This window comes from Neofelis nebulosa, chromosome 4, assembly GCF_028018385.1.
Source record: "Neofelis nebulosa isolate mNeoNeb1 chromosome 4, mNeoNeb1.pri, whole genome shotgun sequence".
Classification (NCBI taxonomy): domain Eukaryota; kingdom Metazoa; phylum Chordata; class Mammalia; order Carnivora; family Felidae; genus Neofelis; species Neofelis nebulosa.
In genome coordinates, this window is record NC_080785.1 from 44,257,671 (window position 1) to 44,279,459 (window position 21,789).

Consider the following 21,789-nt stretch of genomic DNA (forward strand, 5'->3'; position numbering starts at 1 on the left):
GTTTCTAAACTTTCAGAACCTTGGCAAAAATTCCTGTCTGAGAAGTCTTCACTTAAAATGGCCCTGAACTGACCCCTTGAGTTTTTCCAGAAAGAATTAACAAATTAAAAAAAGACATGAATATTCATGAGAAATTAAGCCCAGGTTATACAGCAGACTCTGGATTAGACTAGAATACACAACTTTTCTCCTTAACAATAGATGGTGATATTTCAATGATTCATTTGTTGATTTTTTTGGTAACACTTTAAATTCCAAGCTGATATCCTTGCCGCCTCTAAGTTCTTACATTCTAAAAAAACACACATCTCTGTAGAATGTGGGTTACAACACAGTAATTAAGGAAATTTAATGAAAGTAAGTTATTACATCCTCATCCAGGGATTTTGCATTTCAGCTTTTGCTGGATGATCCTGATTATCCTTTATTCCTACAGTCAGGAGTGAAAAGTGTGGCTCCCGTTTGCAGGAAAGATTGAAGTAGTTTTCTTCCATCATAAGCATCACCTCTGTGACACAAACTTCTCTCCCCATGTCTGTATTTCTCAGTAGTGCCTTTGTTTTTCATCCTGGTCTCTGTAGCCCAGCTTAAGCAGATGGGCTTGCTACACTTTTTTTAGGAAGATATGGGAGAATGTCAGGCTATCAACAACGTTTAGCTAAGTTTCTCCTCTAAGTTATGGTGCCATATTTTTCCCGTATTGTGGCTCAAGACTAAACCCCACAGCCAGTGCTGCAATGGAGAGTATAGCATAGGTTGAAATGTACCAAACAGCCCATTCTGATGGTCATCTACCATTGCTTCTTGTTAGCACTTAATTTTTTTTTTTTTTTTTTTTTGCATTTTCCCTATAGTCTGATTCAAATTAAAGTCATATCACAGCCATCTTGTTCCCAGAGCTCAGGAGTCCAAGCCTGTCTTAGGCTGGACCTTCTAGGAATCCCATCTGTCCACTCTCTTCTTTGGCCTGTAGAATAGGCCTCTCTCCTTGATTATGTTTTCCTTTCGAGCATGACCCCTACCAATTTGGGCTCTACCCATCTCTGTGGGAGTCTTTATTTCACAGATCATTTTTAAACTTGAGAATATTTCACCATTCACCCTTTAAGTGTGATGCATTCACACTTCAACTATACTGGCCATTTCCCAAATCCACATTTAAACATCCCGATCCCAGATATTATCTTCTGTCCTTATACTGTGCCCACCAGTGGTGTTACATATAACTTATATTTCCAAAGCAATGTTCACAGACATAAATCTGCAAAGTACTTGAGACTTCACATTTATTATTGAATACAGATGATCCTGGTCCATTTTCTGGGGTATATTCTCTTTTTTCTCTTGTTTTAGAGAGAGAGGGAGAGAGAGAGTGGGGGAGGGGAGACAGAGAGAGAGAGAGAGAGAGAGAGAGAGAGAGAGAGAGAGAGAAAGAATCGTAAGCAGGTTCCATGCTCAGTGTGGAGCCTGACACAGGGCTGGATCCCATGACCCTGGGACTGAATCATGACCTGAGCTGAAATCAAGACTCAGATGCTTAACCAACTGAGCCACCTAGGTGCCCCTAGGATACATTCTTTAAGCTCATAATATGGTATGATATTGTACTATCACCTTAGTGAACTATGGAGGCTGCTGCGTAGAGGAAGGGTGGAACCCTAGAGAACCCCTTGGTGGCACTAATAATGGTATTTTCAAGTGTGTTGTAGAGTGAATTATTTTTATAATGGAGTCTTGTGGATGTACAGATGTGTTAAAACTTTCTGAAAGAAAAATTCACACGTGGGTTTTTTTATCCCTATAGAAATCAGTCTCAAATTTGCCAATGCCTTTTGGACTCGATAGTATGCCATTTCTATTGGTAAAAGAATCGAAAGCAAGGAGCCATAGGAATTTGGAAACAGCTTATTCTCTCCCACCCGCACAGTTACTTACCTGTGATAGCCAGCTGAGTCACAAAAAAGGTCATTCTTGACTTCTTCTTCCTCCTCCACGTAGAGAACAGCACCATGGAGTTTCCAACAATGGTGAAAACAAACAGGACCCACAGAGTTATCAACTGTTCAGTCTGTGAGAAACAAAGCAACACAAAACCAGTGTACTAGTGAGGACCAGGGTACTTTACAGAATGCAAATCTCAGGCTTTGTTCCTGGAATGTCTTCCTCTTGGTGTTGAATCCTCACCTGTCAAAGCTCTACCATCAAGAGAACAGAGACACAGTGGTCCTTATTTACAATGATAGCAGTGGAAATTGATGCAACCTTAAGAAATCTATTTGGAAATATACATCAGGAGACAACAAAATGTATATATATTCTTTGGCCAAGCAATTGTTTACGTGAAAGAATTCAAGGTGTGAAAAAAAAATACTATGATAGAAAAGATGTGGATATTTATTGTAAGAATAAATTGCTAATTGTTCAAAGATAACAAGAGAAGTAAATGAAACACTTCAATTCAGTGAATGATTATGTAACTATTAACAATGAGGACCAGGAAGATTATGTAGTGACATTAAAAATGCTTATACTATAATGGTAAGTTGGAAAACATGATACAATTATATATCGAGTATGATTATAACTGCAAAATTCTACATGTGAAGAAAGACTGAAGTATACTAAAATGCTAAGATGGGTTATTTTAGGGTAGTGTGATTATGGGTTATCTTCTTTTTCATTTGACAGAATTTTATAATACAGTAATATTAAAGTTCCACTGAGTAATGTATAAATAGTAAATAACAAACAAATGAGGAATGCTACTCATTTAAAATGCCAAGTCTTTTGCAAGGAATTTTCCATGATTTCTTCAAGTGAAGCTTTCCATCTGTTTAAAATCTATGGCCCAGAATAAGCAGAGGCCCAGGGCACTGGGGCAGCCTGGACACAAGAATAAAGCAGAGCAAGGCCATGGGTGGAAAGCATGGGGCCAAGAGGATCCAGAGGCAAGCTTGAAGTCAAAAGCCAAGAGACATAAGCCCAAAGGATCTGGGCAGAATGCTGGTAAGAATGCATACGAATACTGGAATCTGAACTGCAGCTCTTACTTGGTGAAGATAAGAAGAGCCTGAAGATACCCATTGTGATGGTAAAATTTCATGTGTCAACTCGAGTAGGCTACAATGACCAATTGTTTGGTCAACCAGTAATGTAAAATGTTGCTGTGAAGGTATTTTGTAGATATGACTAACATCTACATTCAACTTCAGTTTAAATACAGCGGAATAACCCTCCATAATATGGGTGGGATTCATCCAATAAGTTGAAAGCCTTGAGAGCAAAAACTGAAGTTTCCCAAAGAAGGATTTCTCAAAGAATTCCTTGAGAAACATAGAAATCAGGCCTGAGTTTCCAGCCTTCTGGCTCATTTATGGATTTAAGACTTGCCAGTCCCACAATCACGTGAGCAACTTTCTTAAAATAAGTCTCTCTCTCTCTCTCCCCATTGGCTGTGTTTTCTGTGGAGAACCTTAATACACTCTAAATATCTGAGGCATCACAGTAGCACTTTTTCTTACATTAAATTAACTTTAAGTTATGCAGTGACAGATGGATTAATTCTTTAAGATCTATAGAGGTGCCTGGGGGCTCAGTTGATTGAGCTTCTGTCCCACTCTTGATTTGGGCCTGGGTCATGATCCCAGGGTGGTGGGACTGAGTCCAACGTCAGGCTCCATAATGAGTGTGGAGCCTGTTTAAGACTCTGTGTCTCCTTCTGCTCCCCTCCCCTGCTCTCTCTCTTTAAAAAAAAAAATACTATAACAATTCAGGGGCAGCTGACTGGCTCACTCAGTAGAACACGTGACTCTTGATCTCAGAGTCATGAGTTCCAGCCCCACATTGGGTGTAGAGATTACTTAATTACAAAATTGTAACAATTCAGATAAAGCTCAAAGCCCCTTTGCTACTACTCTCTGTCTTGATCAACTCCTTCTCCCAGAAGGCAGATATCATTTTGATTACATTATCTTTCCAATTACACACAGACATACACACACACATATACCCATAGCAAGTAAATAGTATTTTGTGTGTGTGGACAGCAATCTGATATGTACTCTACTCTCTATGTATTGTGCATATTGCTTTTTTCGGTCAGTTGGAGAAATGGCTACATAAAAGGTGGTACTTTCATATAGGGCAGTAAAATATTTCAATGAAAAGAAATGGATTAGATTTGCCAAAACAAAATAAGGTGACGGTGTAGGGAAGCCTCTAGCCTGAAGGAGGGGAGGGAGCTGGGAAGCGTACTGAGTCAGCTCCATTCTCTGAGCCCCTATTATCCCCAAGCATCACTGGGGTTCCCTGGGGCTGCCACATAGAAACCTACACCTGCTTTGCTGGGTTCCAGGGCCGGGGCAGTTTCTCATGGTTTCTCCTCCAGCCCTATCCTTTCCAGAAATCCAGGCTGGAGCTCACATGTCCCTCAGTCCTGCACTTTGTAATACTGATATTTAGGTCCTCCATCGCAGATTTACAGATGGGTTCCTGGGGCCCTGGGCAGAGATCAGGAGTGAATGCAGATGGTGGGAGTAGGGGGAATAGCGTTAATGGCAGTGCCAGGGGGCTGGCTGCACAACTAGAATGGGGGGACCACAGGCTTGATGACCTCTTTGAAGGGCTACTTTGAAGGGCACAGGTGGTCAATACCCCACCTCCAGCATGCTTACTTCATCTCCCCTGATGAGAACAGTCTCTGATCAGTGCCAGGTTCCAGATTTTTCTCTGGTCTTTTTGTAACCAGAAGGGTCACCTTCTTCTGGATGATTCTTCTCTCTAGCAGTCTAGATATGAACAGCATTGAGAAAGCATCAAGAGTGAAAACTATTATGAAAAAGGTTAGTCTGAGTGGAGTGAGGGGGTGGTTTTTGGAAGAGAATTCTCTCCTTTGAGATAGACAGGCAGTTGTCAGGAGCAGACACAACAGGGGAAGCCTTTGATGTACCAGAATGATGTTCCCCTTTCAGCAGCTAGCAGGTAGGTCGTAGAGCATAAATAGGTGGTTTGAACTTGGAGGACCTACCTTTTAAAACTTTAGAGCAACTTGGGGACCAACGTAAGAAACTAGATGACTTAGACGTCTGTTAGCAGAAGGTCTCACTGCCACCGTGAGGCTGAGAGCTGATACAGTCGGGGGCCAGGGTGGGGGATGAGGCACCTATGTCCCCAATATGGTCCTAATATACTGTGCTATCAGGGAGGGTGATGGGGTCGTGGGGTGTTTATGATTCAGGAAAAGACGAGGAGCCCCTAGAGCTGGTGGTGTTGGAGATGTGGGCATACAAAGTCCTGCCAAGCCCCACTGAGAATACAAATGAGAGATTTTCCAAGATTTTCTCCTGTTTCTTTCAGGAAATGTCTCACAGGGAAAAAGGCTTTGATGCCTTCAAGAAATTCCTTTTTTCAAATTATAGGACACTGGGTCCTGTCCAGCAAACCTTCTCAGCCCGGGCAATGGTGGTGTGGGGGGTTATTTCCACGCTTGCCCAGTACTGAGATGATTTCTGTTAAACTCTTTTAGCCTCAGATGAAGAAGAAAGGAAGAAGTCAGAATGTTTGTGATGCTTCTTTGCCAGATCGGGAATCGAGATCTCCACGGTGAGTGGGCAGAGAGCAAAGTCTCGGAGCAGACAGAGAAGGAGGCATGTTTCTCTGCCGGCAGTGGTTGAGTGTCAGGAAGGTGGTGGATACAGGGCTGTTTTCCCTACTGGGTCTCCGTCTTCACCAGCACCACCTATGGCCCTGGTCGGCTGCCCACATCCCTCAGCTGGATGATAGCTGCTTTCCGTGTCTCCCCCATGGAGTCTGCAGCATTCGGTGAACTTCCCACAGAAACTCACCCCACCGCAGCCTCTGGACTCCCCTGGGGCCAGACTCTTCTCATTGCTTTTCCAGGGAGAGACTCTTCAGTGAATCTGTCTGCCCTTCCGTGAATCTGTCTGCCCTTCCCTCAGAATGTCTTACCTACTCTCTACTTTATAGGGATTCTTCCCAGTTTGCAGAGGTAGAGTCAACCTTCTCTGTTTTCTACTTCTGACACAGAACTTTTTTCAACTAAAATTGTACTCTGAAGGCCTTCTGGATGAGAACTGGAGGGATGAGGAGATTTAATCAACTGAACTCAGGTAAATCTGAACTAGAAGTTAACGTTTTTTCCCAGAATGTCTCTCTCCTGACGCTCTCCTTTCCTCACATAATGTTAGTTACTGCCTGCGATAAGTACGGTCAGGCCTCATTTCCAGAAAAACAGCACTGAAGTGGTTAAACAGTTTGCTTTTCACATGGCACATTGCCGATTACGCTGCTGAGATCAAAGTTCCGATTTCCAGAAATCAAGTTTCTCCATACTGGAAGACCTCCGGCCTCTCAGTGGGCATGGGGCGGCTGTTTTCTTTGTTTTTGTGCTGCACAATTCCGACCCAGGCATCCAATATCGTCAAAGTAGGCTTGGAGCTCAGATCTGTTCTGCTGGGAGCACAGAGTGACAAACACTGCAAATCAAATTATCTTGCTTAGATATATCAGTGAATTGGAAGTCAGGCCTCAGGAGGGCTGGCACAGTCAGTGCTAGCTTGGCTGAGCCTTTTCTTAGAAGCTTGCAGTAACTGTTTTGGGCTGGTAGACCCAAGGCTCTCCGTAAACCGGTCAGGGTCTATTCTCCTTGGGATTGGATGATGTCTACAGGGCAGGCTGAGCAGGTCCTGTGAAATTAGGCCCCCTGCTCTTGCTTTAGTGTTCTCTATTTGAAGACAATCTCACCTTACCTCAGAAGCTTCAGGAAATTTCCAGATGGAAGAAGACACCCCCCCCCCACCTCCCCAAAGCCCTCCTTGCTTTCTGGAGTCTTCCTAAAAGCCATGTTTACTTCTTTGTTTATTAATTCATTCAAAATCAATTAATTGTCTATAGTATAAGGCGTTGGCATTATAAGGGAAAATACAACATGTAGAGTATATAAATTGTGCTCGGCCAAGTTTAAATCCTGTTTCAGTCAAGTAGTACAAGGGGCATTAAGCATGCAAACACTTACTTGTGGGATCATTTATTCATAGTGTTCTTACCCATGTGTGCACAGACACATAGACCCACACAAATCCCACGGTAATATGAGGATTTGGAAAATTACGACAATGGGAATTCAGGAAGCAAGTTCAGGGGCGTTTGACTGTCACAACCTGGCGAGTGATGTGTAGAAAAGTGGGTAGACTTCGAAACCAGCCCGACCTGGGATCAGATTCTTTGTTACTTGCTAGATGTGTGTTACATTGGTAAGTGACAATCTGAGTCTATTTTCTCATTTATAAAATGAAGAGAAAGATAAACTCTGCCAGAGGATACTTGTGATGGATACATATGATGATGAAAACGGAGACTTCTAGCTCACAGCTTGATGCATAGTATACGCACAGTAAAAACTGGTTTACCTCCGTCCTTAGTTTCCTATACTACACATAGGTTTGAGGAGTCATTTATAAATAACTCACAACCTTTTCAGGACGATGCTTGAATTCACCCTGTTCACGCCATTTTCAGTTACAGTCTATTGGAATTTCACCTGAGCCCAACCAGCTCTCCACCCAGACCCCCTTCCCCCAGATAGGGATGGTGTTCTAATACCATTCTCAAAACTATTGCAGGATATAGTTGAGGATCAAATGCCCCCTAGTGGTCACATGAGGCAAAATTCCTGCCAGATGCTTAACCGGCGAATTTGAAATTTTGCAGTGACTAGAGACTACAGTGTTTTCAACTCAGCTATGTGGTTTTAGGCTCATGACTAATTGGTTTTCAAATTCAAAGTCATGAGGCCGTGCAGTGATGTCATCTCTTTGCAGATCAGAAGATGAAGAGCAGGGATTTAGAGAGATGGATTGCAGCCTTCACTTGATGATGCTGGTGCTGCCACAGGGCTGATACTTGGGATTTCACTCCATAGAATAGGCTTCTAAGGCCAAAAGGACGCCCCTAAGGGCGGGCATTAGGTCCATGGCACCACTCCAGGCTGGCATTCTGTCTTCCCTGTAGAAAGTGCTTAATAAATATCTGTCGGATGGATACACAGTTAATGACAAGTGAAAGGTTAATTAGAAGTATAATAGAACAGGTTATCTGAAATGGGAATTATCTCAGGAAATACATTTAGTTGGGTGATAGTAATTAATGCTGGATATGTCAGATTTGTCTGGAGGAGAAAGCATGATTTATCCAAATCCAAGGAATGGGGATCCACTTTTCCAGAGGAGTCCTGGAAACGAGAATTTTTTTTAAAAAGCCTAAAGTATCTTTAACAATTATATCAAACAATTATTGATTGATTGTCATCTACAAACTATCATTTGAGAAGCTTTACATATTTCTCATGGAATTATCACAGACTGACCAATGAGACATCATTGTCCTCGCTCAAAAACTTAGTAGCCTGGGGCACCTGGGTGGCTCAGTCGGTTAAGCGTCCGACTTCGGCTCAGGTCACGATCTCACGGTCCGTGAGTTCGAGCCCTGCATCGGGCTCTGTGTTAACAGCTCAGAGCCTGGAGCTTGCTTCGGATTCTGTGTCTCCCTCTCTCTCTAACCCTCCCCCGTTCATGCTCTGCCTCTCTCTGTCTCAAAAATAAATAAACATTGAAAAAAATTAAAAATAAAACTTAGTAGCCTGGAATATCTGGTTCATAAGTGATGCAGCTGGGATTTGAACACAGCTTTACTTGACTGAAAAGTGCATGCCCTGCTTCTATAGTGGTTTTCTCTTACAATTTGGGGTCAGAGATGGTGAAGTCACCTCATTTACTTTCAATTTGCAGTTGGAAGACAGATCTTCATTTTTCTCTGACCTAAAACTTGTCAGTGGCTCAGGTTAGTTTCATGACTGTGTCCTACAGGGCTGAGTGTAAGGTCAGTGCTCAGTATGTGCTTGGATGGATGGACACTGGAGCAGTGTATGACTTCCACACAACTGTAATCATAAATATCATACAAGATGTAGCTGTATCATCTGTCCCAGGAATCATAGAACTTTCTGTACCCCTTACATTTTCATGGTTCATTTTATGGTTATTGTTATTTTTGCGATGTTGAAGATGAATCCTTCAGACACAGGAAGGAGCAAATATATCTTACTTCCCAGGAGAGGAAATGAAGTCTCGGGTTATGATTCAGCCTCAGTTCTCAGGGAGCAGGCAAAGAAACTCCGCTCCCCTGTCACTGAGACTCAGACGCCACCTGTCTTTCACAGCACTCAGGCTCTGAGGCTGCTCAGAGCCCAATTAATTTGCTTAGGTAGGCTGCAAATATCAAGCAAAGATCTGAAAATGTCTAATTTCACTGAGGATGAATCACCAGGCAATGAAGGGAGCACGCAATTTAAAGTGAGACAGGTAGGAACAGACTACAAAGCTTTGGATTCCTGAAGCTGCTTGATTAGACTTGAGGAATGAGACACATTCAGGGGATCTAGAAACCCCTGGGCAGTAGCCATTTCTGCACAGTTGGGAACCTCTCATTCAGGAGTTTGTGCCAACTTCTCCCCATGTCTCACCTCACCTGCTGCTTCAGACGCACTGCCAGGAAATGGTCAACTAGAAGGCTCAGAGGTAGGACTGGGCTTGCTCCAGGGTGCACACCTTGGCCTCTCCCCCACAGCCGCCTCTGCATTTTCACCACCCTCCCAGTAGCCATCTGAGAGACACCTTTGCAAATACAATTGAATTATTATCATCATCGCCACCTATCTGCATTCACCTTTTCAAACTGTTTTACCCAGAGCTATAGGAATTCCATGTACGATTACCCAGGATAGCCTTCATTTCTACTACTCAGTTATGAGAAAATATATGGCAAAACTTTTAAAATAGTTACTGTTGCAAAAACAAGAAATTATAGAAAGCTACATGTAAGTGCGGATGTTAATTCAGGTTTTAAATTTTCTGTAAAGCTTTTCATATCACTTTATATCACTTTCACATATATCACATATCACTTTCATATCACTTTAACAGGGGCCCAGGACACTCTCTTACTAGGGGCTGGTGGGACAAACTGACAGGGGCCTCTTGCTGGAAGAATAGAGAACGTGAATAAGAGGGGAGGTATTCCCACAGCCTGGGTCTTTTGAAGTTGACAGCACGGCTGTGCACAAAGATGGTCCCAAAGTGTTGTGAACCAAGAGTCATTCTGTGAACTCCTGTAGTATATTTGGCGGGGGGGGGGGGGGGTGGGGGGGGGGTGGGGGGGGAGTGGGTAAGGGAAGGCATTTGCCCTAAGGGGTTCGAGAACCTTGGTTCTCACATACATACATATATACATATATACATATATATGTACATACACACACACGTACATATATACATATATATGTACACACATATATACATATATATGTACATACACATACACACATATATACATATATGTGTACACACACATACATATATACATATATATGTACATACACACACGTACATATATACATATATATACATACACACACACATATATACATATATATGTACATACACACGTACATATATATGTTGGTGTAGAAATGATAGACCAGAAGTGGAAAACTGTCCTTGAAATTGTGTTGCTGTGAAAACAAACATACTGGTTTGCTTTCTGTATAATCAATTCCGACAAACATTTATTGAGAAGCTAGTACTAAAGTTCAACATAGTCTGAGGAAGGAAGGAAAGCTAAGATAAGGAACTCACAGTCTGATGGTGGAGGCATATATGTAAAAAAAAAAAAAAAAAAAGTGTGAGCTACTATAATGGAGATTTTGTAGAATTCCAAATAAGGGGCATGTAATAGAACTGGACGAGACACTAGTCATGGTTGGCCAAAAGGTATATCTTGGAGAAATTAACATGTGAACCGAGTCTGAAAAAATGAGAAGTAGCCAAGGAAAGAGTAGAATGCCTAGCAGTAGTGTAAGTGAAGGAGGACGGTGAAAACTCTCGGGTTAGTAGGACAGATAGGGGCCACTTATGAACATTAAGTGTGGTCACAGAGCAATGGAAGGCTTAATAATGAGAAACTGGACCTGTGTCCTGAAAAGCAACTTTTTAAAAAAAAAATGGGGCCAGGTATATTCTAGCTAGATCTTTGTCCTGAGTTAGGAGAACTTAACTACCAAGAGAAAAATAAATTCTCCATCTAGAATTGTCTTCACTGTCTGAACTGCCTTTGCCCTATCTCTCAACACCACCATCATGAGTGACAGAAGACAATTTTATCTCCTTCAGATTGGGACTGCACAGGGAAGTGATTCACTGCCTAACATTTATTTCTCAGTTTAGCCTCCAGGACGTATTGAATAACTGCATCAGCTCTTTCTACTCTGACAAGAAAGGGTTACTTATTGCTCTGGAGTGTTTTATCATTACTGCCATGGGTTATATTTCATGTTTAATTAACAATGTTAATTTCCCACTGCCTAATTGTTCTCATTTCAATCAGGGTTTGGTAGCATGGGACCACATTTGCATGGGACTGTCTGATTCAGCCTTTTGGTTACTGGCGAACGCTTGAATTCCACCAGCAACAGAAATACCACTGCCCCACATTCATTTCAATGTGAGTCCCTTCTTCTGATTCATTCTTGGCTCACAAGAGGACCTCTCGATTAATCACAGATAGGGTGTATTGGTAGCTTTGGAGCAATTAAACTCTGGGATTCCATCTGAATTCCCATAATATACCACACCACAGATATTAGAAATCATCTGAAAACCCACTGGGCTGCAAGTCCAGGTCGTAATTAATATTTGTTGAACAAACAAATGAAGTTCCTGCTATGTACCAAGAACTGAGATGAGCATTTAAATTGCTATTTGAGCTCCAGACCCTTGAAATATTAAAAAAAAAAAAACTAACATTTGAGACCACCTGGGTGACTTAGTCGGTTAAGTGTCCGACTTCAGCTCAGGTCACGATCTCACGGTTTGTGAGTTCGAGCCCCGCGTCAGGCTCTGTGCTGACAGCTGAGTCTGGAGCCTGCTTTGGATTCTGTGTTTCCCTCTCTCACTGCCCCTCCCCTGCTCATGCTCTGTTTCTCTCTCTCTCTCTCTTTCTCAAAAATAAATAAACATTAATTTTTTTAAAAAAAAAAACACTAACATTTGGGTAAATTAGGTCCAAATCTCTATAATGTAGTAGGAACTAAAGTAATTACTATGTAATATACCAAAAACTATTCTTCTTGTTGATCCACATAATTTAAAAAAGCCTCCGGGAACTTGTTTTCTGTTCTGGAGGTACTAATAAATGGGGGAAAGTGTCCACGGAACCCTCCCCCTTGGAAGCCCACTGCAGTTCAGACTCTGATACTTTCAATCTGTAGTTTCCAGTCTATCTCACATTCGAGTAGCTAAAAGAAACTGGCAGGACTTAGCAGATGACAAGCAGGGGCAGACATGAGGCCAGGATATGGAGTAGATGAGAATGGGTAATAGAAAGGGGCATGAGAGGCACCAAGTATGAGGATTCCAGGGAGATCATCCTGAACTCCTGGTGACTTCACTTTCTGGGCACCTACGTTGAGTGGTTGGTCAACAGAGTATAAATGGCTAATGAGTTACCTTGCACCCAATTCATACAGCTACTCATCTGCCTTGGTTTCCATTTGTCCTCTAATTCCCTTGTCTGCATTTCTGGGTCTCCTACATGTTATCTGAGTCTTGCAAGCCTTCCCTGCCCAGGGTCACACACTAGTCCCTCCACCTCTTGTCAGTCATTCCGTGGGAACCTATCTGAGGCCTACAGATGTAACTACCTGCTTAGCTGCAAGCATCACTCCTATCTGAACCTCTTGGGTGTTGGTGGAGTTGGCCATATCACCTTGGGTTTATACCCAGGAGCCTCGGTTACCCCGGCAGGGACAAGTGCCCTAGAGACTGGTCCTCTAGCCCGATGCCTGCCCCTGTCTAAACCACCTTCCTACTCTTTAGCATGGAAGTTCAAGAACAATTAGTGGTTCAGCCCATCCCAACAATGATAGAAAAATGATGCAGGATTGGAAAAGTGGGTTTTCAAAGAAACAGATAACTCACAGGCTGCATGCATAATCCAGAAACCACTATCAAAATCTCAGTTGGGGGTTGGAGTGCAGAGAAATTCTAAGGGGAGTGAAAAGAGACAGGAGAAAGAAAGAAATGAAAAGGGAGAATCGCAGCATTGATCCCACTAAATTCCAGAGCCTGGCTGTGGCTCCGAAAGCGCGTAACCTTAATTATTTCAAGACCACATCCCTCCCCCATATACATGGGCCATTATTAGAGAGACACGGGCAGCTCCCCAGACCCTTCCATGTGTGAGCCTCAGGGGCCAGTACATTCTCTGGAATCTTTCCCTCTTTTTGGCATACTTTGCTGTCACAAAGGTGTCTTGCTCTCAGATGCCTTTTAGAACCTCCCTTAAGGTTTCTCTGCAGAAAAAGATATTTTCATTTGCTCTTATGGAAATGCAATGTGCAAAATATATTTAAAAGTCTGCATAGAGTATTTTATATGACTATTTTGTTGTTTCTGATAATGAAAGTAATAGGTGTTTGTTGTCGAAAATTTAGTAAAATACTTACCAAAGGCAAAAATCACCTTCCAGAGAGAACTTCTCACTTTCTCATTTTGGTATATTTCCTTCCATGTTTTCTCAGTGTGTATCTACGTAGCTTATAAAACTTGGAATATATTATATATACAGTTAATTGTGATTTTTAAAAAGCTTTAGCATTGAATGAAAACAATGATTGATTGTTATAGGTGCATAATACTCCATCCCGTGGTTAGATCATTATTTTACTCTTCTACTACCAGATACATAGTGAATAAAACAACTTAATACATAAACCCATGTCTAAACTTTCTGTGAATATTTCTTTAGTATTCCTATGGCTCAATCCTGTAAGCAGAATTACTAAGTCCAAGTGCAGTGCAATACATCGTTTAGGCTTGCGGTGTATTACCAAATTGCTCTCCAGAAAACATGTCAGTTGCCCTGATTTATTCTCTTAACAGTTTTACAGAACTGTCACATGCTTTACGTAGTATTTTTCTTTAATCTTTGCCAATTTGATATGTCTCATTGTTAAGTTTGTATTGTTCAGACACTAGCAGACAATATTTTTTATATGTTCTTTTAGCTCCGCATTTAATCTAAAATTGTTTTTATTTCTTTTGCCCATTTTTCCATTAGAAATATCTTTTCCTCCTATGTGCTCATTATATATTAAAGGCTTTAATCATGTTATATTCATCACACAATTATGTACTATTATTAGCTATAATAGTAACAGATTTAGATCTGTTGCAAATAATTTTCTGTTTTTGTTTCCCTTTAAATTTTTATTTTTAAACTTAGAAAGTTCTTGGTCATCCCAAAATCAGTCTGATAATTACGCTTTTTTCTAGCTATTTTGTAAAAACTTCATTTCAAAATCCAAGTGAAATCGATCTTATAACCTTATGTGATGTAAGAATCATCACCCACCCACCTTCTACTTTTATTGCTAAAATATGCATTCTTTCTTACTAATTTTTGTAGTTTCTTTGTAGTATTAAGTTCATTAATGCACAAGAACTTTATGTTTAGGTCAAATTTGTATTATTATTGATGCCAATTACTGTGCTATTTCTGAAATGTTTTTGCTTAATGCAGATGTATATTTATTAAGAGCTGATAGGGAAAAATGCCTCTTCCTCATTAGCATTTATATTAAAAATCTCTTCATTTTTCTCACCTGCTTTTTATAAGCTTTTGAATTATTTTATCAAAATAAAACAATCACATTGAAATTTTGGCTAAAATTGTTTTAGACATTATAAGGTAATTTGGGAGGAATTGACATCTTCACACAATTTAACCTTCCTATCCTGAAGCCCCACATGTTTTTTCATTTATTCAAATATTTTATACATTTCAAGAATTAATGCTATGTTAAAGTTGACTAATACTTTCCAGTTTATAAGGGATTCTTGTATTTTCACGATCCTTCCACAAGCCAACCAGGAGCTCTGACTTAGATATCTAGAGCCTACAATTCTGTCCTGTCTCTACCATTTATTGGCTGTGTGACTTTGGGAAGATGGCTTTACCTCTCTGGGCTTCATCTGCCCAAACAGGTCATTCTGTTAGGTTATTCCGCAGGTTCCATGGGGAAAGAACATGATTTGGTAGAGAATTTTCTCACGTGTGTTCCAGGACCATTGTCTCGATGGCATATTATTAGAGGTAACATCATGATGTTCTGTGGTCAGATAAATTTGGGAACTTCTGATTAAGCAAAATTAAACTGCTTTCTTTACTGTAAGACTTCTCAGAAACTTAAATAGGCCACTACATTATATATGGTGATATATAATATGTGCATTTTCCCAGACTTTGTTGGCCACGGTCCACATAGTTAGAGTTCTGAGGAACATCTTTGTGGGGTTCTGTTACGGTGCAGAGAGCATGTGCTTCTGAACCAGATCCGATGGGGTTCACATTTTTGGACAACTGATTATTCTGTGAACTTATCTTCTATGAGCCTCACCTTTTCTCTCTGTAAATCAAGGATAATAATGCCTGTTTCAGAGTTACAAGAGCTGCACACACAGTTCTGATCACCAACAGCCCCTGCCTCTCCCAGAGGGAGGATGCTCTTTCCTTTCTCCTTTGATATCAGATCTGACCGCGGACTGACTTTGGCCAATGAATTGTGAGCAGAAGTGATATGTGTCATTTCTGGGTAGGAGCTATAAGAGCCAGGACAGGGTTCACATTTTCTGTCTGTCTTTTAGCCCTGGTATCATGGCAGCCTGTGTTGAGATGGAGCCTCCGTCAGCCTGTGTCCCTGAGTAACTACAATAAGCAGGGGCTCCTTGTTAACCCATAATAAACATGTGGCATGAGCAGGAAATAAACATAGTTTTAGCTGTCTGATAATACCTGGTTACTTGCTACCACCGCATAACCTAGTTTAACCTGAGTAATGAAGGAGAAAATGAAATAATTGATGGAGAAAACAAAGTGCTTGGCGGGTAGCATTCAATAAATTATCCTAAGTTTTATTTTGGGCAAGTAGTGTCTGTATTCTTGAATACCTTTTGCATTTTTATCCCAACCTAGGAAAAAAAAATCCTCAAAAAGAAATAATGCATTGGAAAGAAAATTAAATTTATCCTCAGTTGAAAGAATATCTTCTATTTGCATAGATTGCTATGTGTTGCCAAGGGCAATAGTCCACAATACTAGATGAAAGGAAGGAAACTTGCATTCGGGCCCTAACAATATTCCATTTCATTTTTTATTAAATTATGAGTTGTGAATAATGGTCCTTGAGCAAAGACTTCGGCTCGATATCTGTACGTGAATAGAATTCTGAGTGCCGTGGGAGACCTCTTATCAGGTGCAGAGTCGGAACACTGCAGGCCTGGGTGAATCAGGGCTCCAGCCCAGCAGAGGAGCTGGGCAATAGCCTTTGGGAGCCAGAAAAAGAAGAATTAAGGGGAGCCCTTTTCCCCCTTGCTGTCAATTCTTCAAGGAACTCTAACAACTCCTCTAGACCCTGTGATCTTCACTATCTCGGTCCAGGATGCTCAGAGAGTAGGGGATTGTTTATGTTAAGCAAAATGCTCTTTAAAATGCAAATAGCCTTGGAAGGTTAAGGGCGCTGTGGGGAGAGACACCGCTGGGAAAGAACTCCCTTACTCAGAAAGGCTTTTATGCTGATACTTGGAATCAGCTTGTTGGGGAAGAATGTTTTTAGATGGAGGGAGGACTAGGGAAAAGAGGGAGAAAAAAAGTTTTCAAGGCAGAGCATGGAAGGTCAAAGCTGAATGCCTGGGCAGGCAGGTATGAGAGCAGGCAGCAGAGATAGTGAAGGGAAAGATAGCTCTTGACAGTGTGGGAAAGCCTAACTGATTGTGGTTTGTGTCAAGGTTATGCTTCCTTCTTATTCCTCTTCAACAACTTACTTCTATCTGTGGGAGAACTGTCTCTTTCCTTCCAAAAATGAAACATAAATAGGGGAGGAATCCCTGGAAGTTTCTGCTTTATTTACCTTTGGTATTAGGGGAATACCCTGATAGAGAGTGTGGTGGGTGGGGAATCTGGGTGGGTGGAGAATCTGGGAGTGTGAACAGTGTGGGAGGGTGCAGAATCTGGGGGTGTGAACAGTGTGGGTGGGTAGAGAATTGGGGAGTGTGGAGAGTGTAGGCAAATGGAGAATCTGGGTGAGTAGAGAATCTGGGAGAGTAGAGAGTTGGAGAGTGGACAGTATGGGTGGGTGGAGAACCTGTGTGGGTGGGGAATCTGGGTGAGTGGAGAGTAGGGTGAGTAGAGAATCTGGGAGAATAGAGAGTTGGAGAGTGGAGAGTGCAGGTGGGTGGAGAACCTGGGTGGTGGAGAGTCTGGGAGGCTGGTTTTCAAGGGGAAGGGCATCAGCCTTCGCCACTCATCCACTCTCAGTTTGCGGGCACCCTCATAGGAGATTAATGAGTAGAGCTCCTCCATGACTGCCTTCCTCTTTCTCTCCCCCAAAATCCATCTTCCACATGAGAATGGGCTCCTTCCCTTCTTCAGCATCCTGCGGTGAAGTAGTCGTTGCTCTGCTCCCACAGCAGAGCTACATGAGGGGAGAGCAGCTCTGGGAGGTGTTCCGGATTGCACAGTATGGAATTGGTTTCAGGGTCCAGAGCTAATGTCTCACACTCTTCTTGGTCGTTTTAAAGTGTCAGGAAAGGATATGATTCCTCACACTTTAGGAAGAATAGAAACCCCTCTTGCTGAGCTGTCATGAAAAATGACTTAATGTTTTGGTAGTTTTTTAAGATAATATTTAAAAAGTGCTTTCAGTATTTTTTCATAAAATTGCACAAGTGAATAACACTGTCATTATCCGAAACGTGGAGAATCAGTCTGAAAAATTTAAGCTTTTTTCTTTCAGAAAGGGGAGATACTTTTTCGTAGTTACTCAGATACATACGATCCAGTCTGAATCAATGTTTATAAAACTCTATTCAATGCCTTCGTAATCTGGATAATAGCAGGATGAGAAAAACTGAGCATAGCCAGCCACTGTACCAACCAAATGTGGAACAAAAGAAATGAAATGTCTATCTGATTCTCTGTGGCCCTTTTTCAAGGCCCTGTCTTCCAAACATGTAGTTTTGCACTTGGTTTTTGTATATATTGGGAAATTGTTCAGCTCGAAAATAAAGAAAGTCCATTTAACAGTGACTTAAACAAATATTTTTTTCATATAATAAGAAATCTGAAGTTAGGTGGCGGCTGTCTTTGACTCATCGAACTTGCGTTGGCTTTTCTCTTGCAGTCACAAAGTGGCTGCCACAGTTCCATGCATTGTGTCAGAATTCAAGGCAGACAGAAGGGAAAAAATAAAATGCCAGCCGTATCTTTCTCCTTTTATCAGAAAAGGAGAAACTTTTTCTCAGAAATCTCACAGGCTTTTTAAATTAAGTTTCCCAAACTGAACTACTTTTAACTGCAAGGGACACTAGGACAGTTAGTACTTGGCTGGGAACGTGAGAAGGGATTTGAGATTAGCTATGGGGTCAACCAAAGGGCACTGCCCATTCAACGTCTGTTCCCGAGCACACCTTTGCCTTCTCCAGTTTCATCCAAAGCCTTTCACAAATCTGTTGATGTTCTCCAAAATTAGGAAGCCTCATCATTATTTCTCACCAGCACTAGCTATTACAGACTTAAGATTCATGCTAAGCGGCTAATGGTTGATGTCTACTTGTAAAGTAGAATAAAGAAGACCCTAGAAAAGCATTCGTAGAGCTGTGCCTTGACTTATTTGTTGATATTTATACCTATCTTAAGTCCACAATAGAGTCCATTCACTCTTTAAGACTCTCCGAGGGGGGCGCCTGGGTGGCGCAGTCGGTTAAGCGTCCGACTTCAGCTCAGGTCACAATCTCGCGGTCCGTGAGTTCGAGCCCCGCGTCGGGCTCTGGGCTGATGGCTCAGAGCCTGGAGCCTGCTTCCGATTCTGTATCTCCTCTCTCTGCCCCTCCCCACTTCATGCTCTGTCTCTCTCTGTCTCAAAAATAAATAAATGTTAAAAAAAAAAAAAAAAAAAGACTCTCCGAGGGTCTCATCAGGGCCAGCATGGTTGCGGACACTGCAGACGCAGGATCAAACAAAGTGAAGTTTTGGTCCTCACGAGCATAGTTTCACACACGGATGTGTGATATAATGTCATAGAAGTTGAAGAAGACTCTTGAGGAGATGACATGTGAGTAAAGACCCGTGTCAAGTGGGACCTTCACCTTTCTGTCCATTTTGATGCATACTTGCTGCTTTTGGAGACTCATCTATCTTGAACTCTGTACTAATCTTCTGAATTTAGATCCTGTTTTGGGTCTTTCTGGGGCTTCAGCTATACTTCCCTTATGCTGACACTTGGGGATTTATGATTATTAAATGAAACACATTGGGTTGAAAATTAAACTCACGATGTGAATCTCTAGAGAATAAATTTTTTATTAAGGTATAATTTATACAGAAGAAAATTCGCCCTATGAGTGTATAGTTCTGTGAGTTTTGACAGATGTAACCATCCTCACAATCAGAGTGCGAAATAGTTCCAGCATTCAAAAAGATTCCCCTGTGCTCATTGTAGTCGGGCTTTTGCCCACTCCCCGCCCATGGCAACCACCAATTTGTTTTCTGCCCTTAGAGTTTCTTTTTTTTTTTTAACAATAACATGTAAATTAAATCATGACAGTCTGTAGTATTTTGAGTCTGATTTCCTTTCACTTAGCATAATGCACTTGAAATCCATTGTGTTGTTTTGTAGATCTGTAAGTTTATTCCTTGTTATTGCTAAGTAATATTCCACTGAATGGGTGTATTATAGTTTGTTTATCCATTCTCCAGCTGCAGGATATTTGGGTTGTTCTGCTTTCCGGCATCTTTAAGTGAAGGCAGGGTAATTATTGACATACAGGCTCTTAGGTAGACATGTGTTTCATTTCCCTTGGGTTAATGCCCAGGAGTAGGATTTGAGGGTTAAACATACAATAAGTGTATGTTTAACTTCATAAGAAAATGGCAAAAAGTTTTCCAAAATGTCCTTACCATCTTGCCATCAGCAATGTATGATGGTTCTAATGGCTTCCCCTCCTTAACAGTGCTTGATACAGTCAGTATATTTTTATTTTCGCCCTTCTAATAAGTACGTGATGGTATTTCACTGTGGTTTTATTTTGTATTTCCCTAATGACTAAGGATGCTCAACATCTTTTCATGTACTTATTTACCATCTGTGTATTTTCTTTGGTGACATGTCTATTCAAAACTTTTGTCACTTTTTTAAAGTGAGATTTTTTTCTTATTGAGCTCTAAGAATTTTTTTATATGTTCTGGATAAAAAGTTCCTATTAGATATATATGTTATTTATAGATATTTTCTCCTAATATGTAATTAGTATTGCTTTTTAAAAATTTTTGTTTATTTGTTTTGAGAGAGAGCAAGAGAGCATGAGTGGGGCGGGGCGCAGAGAGAGAGGGAGAGACAGAATCCCAAGCAGGCTTTGCATTGTCAGGGCAGAGCCCGATGTGGAACTTGAACTCACGAACTGCGAGATCATGACGTGAGCTGAAATCGAGAGTCGGACCCTCAACCAACTGAGACACCCAGGGACCCCAGTCATTTAATTCTCTTTATAGCATCTTTCAAGTTATAGAAGTTCTTAATTTTAATAGAGTCATATTTATCAAGTTTTTTCTTTTATGGTTTGTGTCTTCAGTGTTGTGTGTAAGAAACTTCTGCCTAATCCACAGTCACAAAGATTTTCTCCAGTCTTTTCTTCTAGGTGTTTTATTTTAGGTTTTAAACTTAGGTAAATGATCCATTTGGGGTTACATCTTAGAAGGTGTAAGCTTTGGGTACGGGTCCACTTTTTACACGTAGCGATCCACTCGTTCCTGCGCTATTTTTTTTTTTTTTTTTTTAAATTTTTTTTTCAACGTTTTTTATTTATTTTTGGGACAGAGAGAGACAGAGCATGAGCGGGGGAGGGGCAGAGAGAGAGGGAGACACAGAATCGGAAACAGGCTCCAGGCTCCGAGCCATCAGCCCAGAGCCCGACGCGGGGCTCGAACTCACAGACCGCAAGATCGTGACCTGGCTGAAGTCGGACGCTTAACCGACTGCGCCACCCAGGCGCCCTCCTGCGCTATTTTTGCTGTCTCCATTGAACTGCTTTTTACCTTGGTCAAAAATTAACTGACCATGTATGTGTGGGCCTATTTCTTTTCCATTTCTGGATGTTTAGCATCCCCTCCATATCTCACTGGAACTTGACAATAAGTCTGTAAACCAGCTAGCATGAGTCCCCTTACTTTATACTTTTTCAGAATTATTATGGCTATTCAATTTCCTTTGCCTTTTCATATACATTTTGGGATCAACTTACGAATTTAAAATTTTTTTTTTTTTAACATTTATTTATTTTTGAGACAGAGAGAGACAGAGCATGAACGGGGGAGGGGCAGAGAGAGAGGGAGACACAGAATCGGAAGCAGGCTCTAGGCTCTGGGCCGATGGCCCAGAGCCTGACGCGGGGCTCGAACTCACAGACCGCGAGATCGTGACCTGAGCCGAAGTCGGACGCTCAAATGACTGAGCCACCCAGGCGCCCCAGCTTACGAATTTTAACCCCCATATCATCTTCCTTCTCTGCCTCAGCCTGCATTCTCTGATTCCCTGAACTCTGCATGTGACCCGACATGATGGCCTCTTGCTTCTTTGTCCCCACTATCAGATAAGACAATCCTTGC

At 41.5% G+C, this 21,789-nt stretch overlaps 1 protein-coding gene across 1 annotated transcript in view; it reads right to left on the reverse strand.

Annotated features, from left to right (window-relative positions):
* NPSR1 (neuropeptide S receptor 1) overlaps positions 1-21,789 on the reverse strand; it is a 156,016-nt gene that overhangs the window by 124,419 nt on the left and 9,808 nt on the right. The window contains exon 2 of the mRNA XM_058724619.1: positions 1,936-2,068. Coding sequence (XP_058580602.1) covers positions 1,936-2,068 — 133 coding nt within the window. The remainder of the gene's footprint in view (positions 1-1,935; positions 2,069-21,789) is intronic.